Source organism: Solanum dulcamara, chromosome 8 (assembly GCF_947179165.1).
Source record: "Solanum dulcamara chromosome 8, daSolDulc1.2, whole genome shotgun sequence".
NCBI classification, from domain to species: Eukaryota; Viridiplantae; Streptophyta; class Magnoliopsida; order Solanales; family Solanaceae; genus Solanum; species Solanum dulcamara.
Window position 1 is genome coordinate 75,395,506 of NC_077244.1, and position 13,779 is coordinate 75,409,284.

The 13,779-nt window shown below is 33.6% G+C and overlaps 1 protein-coding gene and 1 non-coding gene across 2 annotated transcripts; both read left to right on the forward strand.

Annotated features, from left to right (window-relative positions):
- The first annotated feature begins 4,892 nt into the window (after positions 1–4,892).
- Positions 4,893–4,987, forward strand: TRNAY-GUA (transfer RNA tyrosine (anticodon GUA)). Its single transcript has 2 exons — positions 4,893–4,929; positions 4,952–4,987. It is a non-coding gene; the product is annotated as a tRNA-Tyr (tRNA).
- Positions 4,988–6,606: 1,619 nt separating this feature from the next.
- On the forward strand, positions 6,607–12,226 carry LOC129899703 (vacuolar protein sorting-associated protein 24 homolog 1-like). Its single transcript, XM_055974730.1, has 6 exons — positions 6,607–6,991; positions 7,149–7,225; positions 8,650–8,752; positions 11,013–11,134; positions 11,501–11,692; positions 11,775–12,226. The coding sequence occupies exons 1-6, from the start codon at positions 6,880–6,882 to the stop codon at positions 11,835–11,837; spliced, it is 669 nt and encodes a 222-aa protein (XP_055830705.1). The 5' UTR covers positions 6,607–6,879; the 3' UTR covers positions 11,838–12,226.
- Positions 12,227–13,779: the final 1,553 nt, after the last annotated feature.

Sequence of the window (13,779 nt, forward strand, 5' to 3'; positions counted from 1 at the left end):
GCTTTGGTGCCTGTTTCAAGCCATATAGGGATTTAGTAAGTTTACATACTTTGCTTTCTTGGCCTGCTTCAACAAAACCTTCAGGTTGTTCCATATAAATTTCTTCATTAAGTTCTCCATTTAAAAAAGTAGTTTTTACATCCATTTGATGAATATGCAAATCAAAAATTGCAGCCATAGCAATTAAAAGTCTAATGGATGTAATTCTTGTTACCGGAGAAAAAGTATCAAAAAACTCTAGGCCTTCTAGTTGCTTAAACCCTTTAGCAACTAGTCTAGCCTTATATTTATCGATTGATCCATCTGGTTTTAACTTTTTTCGTAAGACCCATTTGCAACCAATTGTTTTACAACCTGGTGGTAAATCAACTAACTTCCAAGTTTTATTAGAAATTAGTGATTCCATTTCATCATTTACAGCCTCTTTCCAAAAAATAAAATCATACGAAGATAAAGCTTCTTGTAAAGTGAAAGGGTCATCTCCAACATTAAAAACATAAAAATCAGGCCCAAAATCTTTTTCTACTCTAGCTCTTTTACTTCTTCTTACCTCAAAATCATCAATTTCTTTATTTTTTAAAATGGAAGAAGAAGAACTAGGTAGTGATAAAATATTTTGTTCAATTCTTTGACCCCCACTATTTTTAGAATCAAAAGGAAATTTATTTTCATGAAAAATAGCATCACCTGATTCTATTACAATTTTATCTTCAAGATTAAAAAATCTATAGGCTGTACTATTTGAATCATAACCAAGAAAAGCACAAGTAGTAACTTTCTTACCCAATTTTGTAACTTTGGGATCCATTAGCCTCACAAAGGCTAGACAACCCCAAACTCTTAGATATCCCAAATTTGGCTTATGACCTTTCCACAACTCAAAAGGTGTTAGTTTAGTCTTTTTATGAGGCACTCGATTTAACACATAACACGCAGTCAAAATAGCTTCACCCCAAAAATTCAAAGGTGCATTTGACTCAATAAGCATGGCATTAGTCAATTCAACCAAAGTTCTATTTTTCCTTTCCGCTACACCATTAGATGAAGGTGAATAAGGAGGAGTAGTTTCATGAATTATTCTCAATGATCTAACAAAAGAATTAAACTCATTTGACTCATATTCACGGCCTCTATCACTTCTAATTCTTTTTATTTTCTTCCCAAACTGATTTTCAACCTCATGGAGAAAAAATTTAAAATTTTCAAAAGCATCACTTTTATTTTTCATTAAGTAAACATATGTAAACTTAGAAAAATCATCAATGAAAGTGATAAAATATCTATTTCCTCCACGAGTTAAAATTCCTCCAAGTTCACAAATATCAGTGTGAACTAATTCTAATAAATCAGTTTTTCTTTCAACTTTAAAATGAGGCCTTTTAGTGATTTTTGCTTTACTACAAGCTTCACACTTTTCAAAATTCTTTTTAATCACTGGGATTAATCCTAAATTACTCATGATTCCAACATAACGATCATTAATATGACACAAACGAGCATGCCAAAAATTAGTAGAAGAAAGCATGTAAACAGAAGTAGAAATTTTATTCATTTCAACATTCAGTTTAAACATCCCATCACAAGCATACCCCTTTCCCACAAAAATACTTTTTTTCACAATTACATATTGATCAGATTCAATAATTTGTTTAAAGCCTGCTTTATTAAGAAGAAAACTAGACATCAAGTTTTTTCTCATGGAAGGAGTATAAAGTACATCTTTCAAAGTTAATATCCTTCCAGAGGTAAAACACAATTCGACATCTCCCGTTCCAAGCACTTGAATAGTATGAGAATCACCGAGCATGATGGTTTTGGGCTCTCCAAAAGGAGTATATTTTTTAAACCAATCTTTGTCATAACAGACATAACGGTTTGCACCAGAATCAGCCCACCATCCATCAACATTCTCAACCATGTTTATGTCTGTAATCATTGCCACAAAAGGCTCTTCGGTAACGTTTGCCTGAGGTATAGGACCACGTTTCCGGTATCTGCAAAATCGAGCAATATGCCCACTCTTGCCACAGACAAAGCACGGTCTTTTATCATAAACTTGTTGATTTTGTGCTTGGCTATTTTCACCATTATTTTTCTTGGAAAGTCTACCATTATTTTTCTTGAACTTTTTCTTCTTAGGCTTTAAAGAGTATTTTTGTTAGATTCAGGAGTAATATATTTTGAAGTAACTAAATTTACCTTCGTTGTGATGTTGCTCTCTTCATTTTGTAAAAGTGCATCTTGGCCCCTTGCCTCCTCTTCCATGCGGATTTTCATGATCAAAGTCTCAAGAGAGGTTTCCTTTTGTTTGTGGCGCATAGTTTTTTGAAACTCCTTCCATGAAGGTGGAAGTTTGTCTATTATGCCACAAACAATAAGATTGTCTCCAATTTTGACTTCCTCAGACCTGAGCTCTCCAACGATCATTATAAAATCTTGAGCTTGGTCTATCACTGATTTATCATCCACCATTTGGAAATGAAAAAATCGACTAGCAGCATATTTTTTCGCTCCAGCTTCTTCGGTATCATATTTACTCTGCAATGCTTTCCATATTTTCTTTGCACTAGAGTAAGTTCTATCATAATAATCATAAAAATTATCAGATAGACAATTAAGAATATAATACCGACACTTGTAGGAATCATTATTGTACTTTTCCACTTTCTCTTGATGAGAAATTAGTTCATCGTTATCCATGGAGAGGATGTCAACTTTATTAGGATTTTTTTGAGTCAACACATATGAAACATTGAGAAGACTTAAGTAGAAAAGTACTTTACCCTTCCATCTCTTGAAATGATTACCATTAAACCGAAATGGTTTGTTTAGATCTTCCATCTTGATATCCGCGGATTTTTCAATTGTAGCCATATTGAATCTCCTTAAAATTATTGGAGAAATTATAAGATTACAAATTACAATTAAAAAATAAAATGAAGAAATTAACTTCACTTCTTGGCTGAGGCGCGGATATCTCGCTCTCTTTAAGGAGATTCAAGCCCACTGCAGTAAATCGTTTCACTGGTCCAGCAGTAGTCCTCTTGACTTGTCCCCTCCAGGATACAACAGCCTTATCACAAAAATGTAACTCAACAAACTCTGGACAAGAGTTGAGTTTAAAGCTCTACACAAAGAACACCTCCCTTCAACTAATAAGAACTCTCTTTTTTATATAAACTTAACTCTCTCAATTTTTTCTTCTCTTATTATCCCTTCAAAACAAAGAAGACCTCTCTATTTATAGGAGAGAAAATCATACAAAGATGAAAAAATAATAGAATGCCATCATTATCATCATTTAGTGTACCATTATGATTTAGTGCACCATTATGATTTAGTGCACCACTTATTAGTGATAATTAAATTAAAAATACATAATAATATGATTTAGTGCACCACTTATTAGTGATAATTAAATTAAAAATACATAATGGAATGATTTAGTCTTGCACTAAATAAAGATGATAATGAAAGACATTTTTATGCACTAAAGAAAGAATAATAAAAATGACATTAAATGTCATCAATGAACAATTGCTAAAATTGCAATTTAATAAAATGTTAAAATGTTCACACACTAACAATCTTTTTGAGAATTCTCTGGGTATCACTAATGATCATCCTGATGTAATGGATGCATCAGTACTATCACTTAAACGCTTTGATATATAACAAGGCTGCATCAGCGTGTTTGCCAAATAGTCTTTATGAAATAGTTTTGTGAAACTATGTATGTACTTTTATTTTTTTTGTCCCTTCTCCATAAGACACGACAAAGAAACTTAATTTTCATGGAAAAATAGTTTTAAAAACATCGAAATAAATTGAATTGAAGTTGAAAAAATTGAACCGATCTAGTTTGATTCGGAATACGGTGCACACTTTTTCAAAATCGAACACCGAAGAATTGAATTGAATTTTAGCAAAACCGAACCGAAGAACTGAACGCTCACCCTTAATTATATCCATATCATTAATATGAATTGTGGTGTAATGATTGAATGGGGCCTTACAATATGCAATCCGAATATAATCGAATTCCAATGCAGATACTTTTGCCGAATCTTTTTGATTTATTAACTGTCAGAAAGGTTAAGAGTTAAGAGCTAGGCTCTTAATTCTCTCTCTACAATCTGCATTTTCTTCATCCTTTCTAATTTCTTGAACAAATTACTTCATAATTTGAGTAAAAAAGCGAGAATTTATTAATTTATAATTATTAAATTAATATATCAAGCATAAGGAAATTTTAAAATAAAAATGAAAACGACTAATCGAGCCAGCCAAACTGAACAAGATTGAGTTGGCCATACTGAACTAAAGTCGAGATCAGACTCTTTCTGAAACTAGCAGGTTCAACTCTTTGCCAATATCTATTTACTACTAAATCATATTACCAAAAATCAAAATGTTAATCGTCTTTTGCTCTAAAAATAAATATCCTTATATCTTTTAAGGGCAAAAATATAACAATAGTACGTGTTTCATATAAATAGATCATTTTGAATGAGAATTTAAAGGAGTGTCATTTTTTTAAAACTGTGATTCTACTAAAGAGAATACTACTCCACCGTCTCATATTAATTATCCACGTTACTAAGATAGTTATCTAAATTGTTTGTAAATTTACAAAATCAAAAGTGAATTAATTAAAAGAAAAAATTCCATTAATCTTACCATTAATTCTTTTTGAAAGTGTACAATCAAATTTGTAAAGTTTCAACAAAAACTAATTTTAAGGGTAAATTAATAAAACTATTCTTTTTATTTATCATTTCTTAAGAAATATGTAAAGGAAAAAGTGGACAAACTAATATACGGCGGAGGGAGTAAGACTAGCCTAGAGAAAACATTTAATAAAACTAAACTTGTGATTACCAAAGCAACAACCGACCTTAGCTCAGTTGGTAGAGCGGAAGACTGTAGTTGGTGAAATGCCTGGCAGACAATCTTTAGGTCGCTGGTTCGAATCCGGCAGGTCGGAATTTTTTGTTTGTTACACTATTTTTTTTTCAACTTTCAAATAAAAGAGTTGTTTGTTTCTTTAAGAAAAAAACTTGTAAATAGAAGATACAATACAAAAGGACAACTGCTTCCGAACTGAACTCTTGAAAGCTACAATATCAACAAAACAATGTGATCTGATAAGGATATTTTACCTTTATCTTGTGAGGTCGAAAGTTTTTTCCGATAGCCATAGACTCTTGGCTCAAAATGAACTATCTTTATAAATGTCTACGCATATAATCTATGTGGAGAAATAGCTTCATCCTTTGCATTGGTCGTTTGAAAATAAATAACTCGTAAATAGTTTTGCCGAACAATAGGCCCAAAACATATAGATACCAAAGCCCAACTTCATAGATTTTCATCTCTGACCATTAATTCTCAAGTAGCATAGGATGAGATTTGCAAGACTACCAAATCTCCCCATCCCAATTTTTTTTTTTTTTTTTTTTTTGGTCATGAGTTGTTCTAACTTCTAACCAATAACAGATGCAAATACATAATAGATATTCACCTTTAGATTCTTCCATTTTCATTCATTATTTTTTAAAAAATATTATGTGTTCAATTTATAATTTGATGAAGTTTTTAGAACTTTTTACATATAATAATAACATACATAGCAACTCTCCTAGTATCAAGATCATTCACACCACTTTCAAGTTGCATTTCAAATACATTTTCAAGGTGGTGGCAGAAACATGACATTGCTTAAAAAATAATTTTTCTATATTCAATTTGAGAGCGGAAACAATAGTTATTAAGTACTGATTCTCATATTAACAAGCTAGATAGTATTTTTATGATTTTTTTGAGTATTGCAGATTGATAATAATACTTAATTCTAGTAAAAAAATAATTTTATTGAAAGTATCTTACGACAGTCTAATTAAAAGTTAGGTTATTTATCAAAAGTATTTTTCTAATATATATTTCTTGTCACATCAAACACTTAGTGGAGTAGTTCGAATGAATCTCCAATAATGGAGGATAAAATGAAGGAAGAAGAGTTATATTTACCTTTTCACTTTGAAAAAAGTTTCATATTAACCTTCATTGTATTATCAGACCGTATATACCTCAATCATTAATAAAGTGATTCATATTTGTCATTCATCGTTAGTCTCATTCATTTAAATCAGATAACATATCAATTTACTACACCAATCCTTCTTCAAATTCTTCCACCATCATCTAAAGTCATCAAAACCTTCACCACATATATCATTACTATCAACATAAACCATCCACAAAAAACGGATAAATAGTTTATGTTGATGGTAATGGTATATATGGCGAATTGAAGGCGTTGGTGACTGAGTGGTGACGAAAGAAGACAGGTAGTAGTGAACACTACTCCAAATACTCAACAGAAAGATGATGGTGTTAACAATCTGAAATGGGGAAGTTACAATAACCAAACACTATTGACATATTTGGACATGTATGGCCTAATAATTTTTCAACCTTTTTTTTAATAATATGTGATATTTTTTCCTAAAATGAATCACAGCTCAAAAATATTAAGGTTCTTATGTATGTAATTAACATATTTGTTGTTATATATTATTTGGTTTCTCCTAGTAAAATAAATAAAAAGGGAATCCGCCATGTCAGACTTAAACTAGTAATCTGGCTGTTGCTGCTTGTCGCCTACGCACCTTTCTGATCATATTTCTTTTTCACTCCTCATCCAAGTCAATTGATCAAAAGTTTCCGTTTTTTTTTTCCTGAAAATTTAGCGTGTTGAATAGATAAGTCGTAAGGTTTTCTTAGGTTCGAAAGTGGACCATCATCAGCATAAAAGTATTCGAGAATTGGATTTATTGCTCTTCGATCTTCAATTGAGTGCTTTGATTAAAGGGGAAAATGGAGAAAGTGAAGAATATATTGAAGCCGAAACCGAACCCTCAACAGCTTTTGAGAGATTGGCAACGTCGCCTCCGTCAAGAGTGCCGAAATATCGAACGCCAAATTCGAGGTAAAACAAATTCTGCACCCCTTTCCCCCTTTCTGTTTAATTTTCAAGTTAAGGAAGAAAAGGTTTTTTTTTTGGGTGATTTGGAACTTTTGATGATTATTGATGGTGGATATTGATTCATTTTGTTTGGTTTCATGTAATTTGGGGGTTTCATCAGATATACAGAGAGAGGAGAAGATTGTACAGAAATCAATTAAAGAAGCTGCAAAGAGAAATGACATGGGTTCTGCCAAGGTAATTTAAAACTGCTATAATTGAACTTTTCACTTTGAAACATATTTGCTTATCTGGCTCAAGTCTTCTGCTGAATGCTGATGATTGCTTTTTTAGTTTTGTAATACTTTGATAAAGGAATATCAACTGAGAAGTATTGTTAAGTATGCTCTTTGAGAAAATTTTGTTGTTTCAGGAATAAGGCTGTTGATGTGAGATGGAAGTTTGTGTTTTAGTTTGTGATGCTTTTTACCACTTATAATGAGAGAATTTGCATGAAGCACACTTGTATTTGGTGTATTTTGAAGTTCGGGGTCGTGTCTTAAGAGTTCTGCATTCGCAAAAAGCATTTCATCTTGTAGTTGATATTGTTTTCCCCTCCTCCTTGGTTTCCATTCTGGTTAACAAAATTTAAGGGTCTTTTCGCTGTAGTTTGTTAGCTAGATGGACCTATGTCATTCTGCTGCCTCTTGGGGAATGTCCAAATAATATCAGAAAGTTAATTTACTATTTGGAATATGTTGGAAATTGCTAGACTATATATCATAATACTTTTGTGGTGTTCATTTAATATTTTATATTTTGTTAAAGTTGTTTATTCATATATATATATATATATATATATATATATATATATATATATATATATATATATATTATGAATGACATTCTCTAGCATTTGCTGAAGAATTATGGAATTTATTAGGATTAGATGAGCTTAATTGGAGTGAAATGCTCAGTGAGAATTTGTGTAGCCAACCCTAACTTCTGAATAGAGTTGGTGAAATGATAAAGAGAAGGATGGGCGTTGTCGTTGTTAAGCTAGATCTTGTAAACTTTTGTTATTTTGGACCTAGGAATAGAGTTGTTGAAATGAGAATGAGAAGCATGGGCCGAATTCCCCTTCCTCCATCCCATGTTATTTGATAGAGCTTGATGGGCATATTAAGTTAGTGACAACTGAAGGAAGTATAAAATAGTAGCTGAAAGTTTGATTTTTTGAGGTAAGAAAATTTTAAATTAATGGCTAAACGAATGGCAATCTTAGAATTTGTTAACGTTGATATTTTACAGAATTACATTATAAGTTGAGCATTTTGGAGCATTGCATCATACACAGAGGACTAAAAGTGCATTTCTGTCTGGGTCTTTTCTAGGAGTTCCAGGTGTTTGAATAATGTTTCATCTTTATTTATTGATGTTTGGTTTTCTCTTCGTGGTATTTATTCAAGAACCAAGCACACTATCTGGAACTTTATTTGGTAGTTTGTCATAGAGAAAACACTAGTTTCTGATTTCTGGGATTAAAGAGTTATTTTGTCTATGTTGAACATATTAGGGCTTTCCAGTATTCCAGGGTAATCATCAACAATTATTCTGCCTTCTGATTTCATAATTTTATTTTCTATTGCTTATTCACATTTTAGTGTTGTGTTTTTTCATAGTCACTAGCCAAAGAGCTCGTGAGCTCTAAAAGAACTGTGAACCGATTGTATGAGAACAAGGCGCAGTTGAATTCGATATCCATGCACCTTGGAGAAAGTGTCGGTATGATACTCTTACTCCATCTTGTATTTTGTCGTTATTTATTGACAAGTGTGTAATCGCTCCTCTAAGATCTCTGATGAGCAAATTGTTGGAAGCACTGTATTCTGAAAATGAAGTATTAATTATTCTTGATGTGGATGAAGTGATGTGTTCTCTCTTATCTGACTCTTTAACATTTTAGGATGTTGTCAAATTCACTCCTTACGGGCTTCTCAGTTTCCTGGGTGCAAGTATTGTTTCAGGAAATTTTTAATTGTGTCACCATATATACGCCCTCAATTCAAACTAAATATCCCGTTTTACTTTTGCCCCCTCTTGAGGAAAAATATATCTTGCATAATTTATTGAGTTGGAGTTTCAAGATGCGTAGCCTATTGACTTGAAGATTAATTATGATGTAATAGATTACTTTTTGATTTGCAGATGTGGGGAAGTTAGAATTAGGACTCCCAAAATTTCTTATATTTCTGGTGTTCTATGATAAGAGGTGAAATATTCTTTTTGGGGGATAGACGATTGGAAATATTTGGTAAACAAAACTATGACTCTCATTTGAGTTGATATAAAGGAGTACTTTTTATGTTTGACTGCATTGCTCTCTTCCCTCCTGTTCCTTTTTATGTGTGACTGCATTGCTCTCTTCGCTCCTATCATCATTATCTTTTAAAGATTGCCTCGTGCTCATCACGACTGAAAGGAGAAACTGGACAGCGGTGAAAAGAGTAATGATTGATCCATTGACCCCACTTTGAGTTTCTAGTTCTTGCTACTTCTTTCTGGTTCCATCGCCCGCCATGTTTTATCTGAACTGTTAAAATATATATTGGAAAGGGAGCTTCTAACTAATCTCTGTATCTAATCATGTCTTTCTATCCAATCATAATATATTCACTTTTTATCCTGTTTGGTCCTCAATTACCCTTTGGCTTCCATTATAGTTGGTTATGGCAATTGTGAAAGAGCTTGAGATGTAACTTGTAAGTAAACAAGGAGGAGGGAATACACGAGTCCCTGTCTCATAATCACTCTTTCCTACGGAACCTCTGTTTAGTCCTAGTTGTTGATCGCTTAAAGGGTCAGGAACTCTTGATGATCCAGAAAATGTCAGAAAAACATGAAATCATGCATTACTTTCTTCCCATACGCCGGAGGAGATTGAATAGTTCAGTATAGTCTAGTTGCATCACTAATATCTAATTCCTTGTACATACCACTGATGAGTAAATATACTCAGCAACTCTGGAGCATTTAGATAGGAGACAGAAGTAACTGTCTAATCTGTAGCCCCAGACAACGACTCCAGTAGCCCCGACGTCGCTTTAGAGGGGTTTACGAGCATCTTATTGGCAACGCAACAGGAATTAGGCGATTTTGCAAGTTTTTCGTGTGTGTTAGCCCACAGATTTTTTAGGTACCGGGAACTAGTAATGTAAGAACTAATAAAGTTAGCAATCACCTTCATACTCTTCTCTGAAATTCCACAACTAAATTCATTTTTATTTGTTCTAAAGGAAAAGAAAATCTTTTGTCTTCTAGTTACTAGAATGGACTTTTGGTAAGTTTGTTATAATTATTGGAAGCATGTCGCGTTTTTCATATATAGAGATATTTTATTATGTTGCTCGGACTCTTCAAAAATGTCAGCGGGTGCGCGTCGGATTCTCCAAAAGTAGTGTACTTTTGGAGAATCCGACCCGGGTACGGCATCGAAAGTGAAGAGTCCGAGTAACTTAGAATTATTTTATTGTATTAAGATTTTAGTGTAGTTTAAGATAGTGAGTTAAGCCTTATCTTTATGCTTAGGAAGGAACTTTTCTATGAAGGGTGGTTTCTGATAGTTTTATTAGTGTCGGTAAGACATTTGGCAAGTAAAGGTTTATAGCAGACATTTGGAATTTTTAATGCTAGAAATGAATTTTTTTTTACATTATCACCTTATATCCCGGCATTTCTGTCATATCGTACACCTAGCTTTGTCTAACACTTCCCAAGATTGTTTCCTCTTGCTTAGTTTTGATTTTGGATGCTCATATTTTGCTAAGATATCTAGCAAAACTGATTGTACGCACATTTTAAAGGCTGAATCTCATCTTTAAGACACTTCTGATCGAAATTCTTCTGCTCCATTACATGTTACAGCGATACTTTCCTTGAGATAACTAACAGTGATGTAAATTTGTCTTAAACTGCAGCTAGACAACCATATTTTGTATGTTGAATGCCTTCAAGTATCTCATAATCTTCTTATTCATGTTTGCAGCTATCGCTCGCACAGTGGGGCATTTGTCCAAGAGTGCTGAGGTCATGAAGCTCGTTAATAATCTTATGAAGGCTCCAGAAGTGGCTATTACAATGCAGGAATTCAATAAAGAGATGACCAAGGTATCTATTTGGCATTAGATTTTTAAGCTCTGGAGAGGCTTCTGAGTTCTCTCTTGGTTGGTGAATCACCTTTGGATTTGTATGTGTCTGATTTTTAAATAGTTTGTTAAGTTCTATGACGCGCCATGGTCATGTTTTGTTCTTTCTACTCTTGCTTCTTCTGCACTTTTATTTTCCTTCCAATCGATTAGCCTGCCTTCCTATGAGAAAATGAGGACAAATTCTGCACTTTAACTTTTGAATCAACTAGCCAGCCTCTACCACAAGAGAAAATGGGGAGGAAAGAAACCGGAATATTTATTCCACTTTTTCTTTTTGTGTGTCTTTCTACTTGAAATGGAATTCACTCTCTCTACTTTGCTGCAGGCTGGTGTCATTGAAGAAATTGTGAATGATGCAGTGGACAGTGCATTGGATTCAGAAGACATAGAAGATGAGATTGAAGAAGAAGTTGACAGGGTCTTAACTGAACTTGCTGGTGAGACTGCTGCGCAACTTCCTGAAGCAGTCCGAAAGGAGAAGCTAAAGCAACCTGCTCAGGCAGTAGGAGATGCAGAGGTATGTCACATCTATAATCCGTTGCATAGAAGTGTAATTGATCTCATCGATGATGAAATAAGGTGATATGTAATTCTTTCAGGATGCTGATGACGAGGAAGATCTAGAAGAACTAAGGGCTCGTCTTGCTAAAGTAAGATCGTAAGTGATACTTCAACTGACTTCCAGTTCCTGAGGGTTCAACTATAAAAGGGCAGTATGTGAAGTGGCAGACTCATTGTCTGTTCTGCTGTGTTTGCATCTTCTTTATGGTTGAGGAAATAGTAGAGTACTTTCTGTATGTTAGTATCAACTTCTCCGTGATGTCATAACAGGCTCTTGATACCATGTAATTATTGTCCAAATCCAAGATTTTACTCTCTCACGTTATGTGTGATTGGAAATGTGATGCTTTTCAATGTATGGAGTGAAACACTATGTTAATGACTTACACTTGCTGTCTAGCAGAATTGGCAGTTCAATCAATCTACTTAGGAGTTCTGCTCCTCTTTTTTAAACTTTCATGCTTCATATATTTTATTTGTTGATTAGTCATCTTAATGATCTTGAAATGTTCAATTTCTTTTTTCTCCATCACCTTCTATTCGTTTAACTCGGGATTTAGTGGAATATTTTGTTAATACGTTCCAGCCTGATTTTAGTCGTGTGATGATTATCCCATGGATTGAAAATATCGCCTATATACATTATTTTTATGTTGCACTAGTCATTGTCTTTCGAGTCCGTGCCTAGCCCCATGGTGACCTGTGGGTTGTGGAGCATGATGTTTTGGCTACTGTTCCTAGTTAAATTTGTAGGATCTGCCGGTGTAATCATTTTAACTGAATCCTACTAGAAGTTCAGATAGAAGAAATCTAGAGTCCGGATGACCCCGGTATAATATTGACAGAAGAATGTGCACTCTTCGTCTTTTAATGCCCTATGAATCTGTCATTTCTTGATATGAAATACCTACTGGAAAGATATGCGGCTGCTTGTTCTAGTTTCTTGGTCAAGTATTGCAGGTATTTTGATGGATTAGAGAAGCTGCTTGTTCTAGTTTCTTGGTCAAGTATTGCAGGTATTTTGATGGATTAGAGAATTTGGCTTGGAAGTTTTAAACAGTCGAAGGATGTTAAGGAACTATTGATAGCACTCTCTCTGTTTCTGGTTTGAAAAGAGTCTTCTTGTGGGTAACTGTTACCATTTTCAGAAGAAGAAAAGATTATTTTGTGGGAGCCTGTTCTATTTGATTAAAGTATATACTGTTTATTGGAAACTTTTGCAAACTGAGAGCTATGTTTAAGGGATTTGATTGACCATTTTAATTCTGTGGATACTTATCTTTATTCAATCAAGCGTAAAAAGAGAAATTGATGAAGAACTCTCTTATATTGGAGAATGAAGGTTGAGACCACTCACTCACACTTGGAATCATCACTTGCCATTTTTAATGCTGCCTTTGCAGCTAAGTGTGAGGTCTAGTGGTCGATGAAGTGGGTAAATATTATAGGAGATCAGAGTTTAGATCCCAACAAAAAAAAAAGATTTGGTGATTTTTTATCATTTGTCTAACTCTTGGTAATCAGAGTTCTTCGATACCTGTGTTAGTGAAATGTAGTAAGAACTCGGTTGATAGTTGAGGTTTGCACAACCAGGCACTACCATTATCAACAACAGAAAAACACTCCCTTTTCGACCACTTACAGAGGGAAACTCCAATGTTGTCCTCAATGTCAACAATAGTAGGAACAAAAAGTCTATCTTCCCTTTCCTCCTCCGCGGAATCCTTTTTTCTTTTTCTGTTTTATTTAGTCAATTATTGGATTGATTAATCTTGATGTTACACCATCTAAGGGGATATCTCTATTCTCACTCGAGAATTCTGAATAAGTTTGTTAAAAGTCACTTTTTGTTTCTTCGGTGTGAAAAATTTCCATACTTTTGGATAGATCACATCGTACTTCCTTATCTTACCTTTGTTATAATAATATCCATATGTTCATATATACATATATATTGTACTTCACACATTTCCACGCTTTGTCAATTGTCATGCTAGCTATTGTTTGTTTGGTATTTAATTAGTTTCCTTCGTGCATTACACG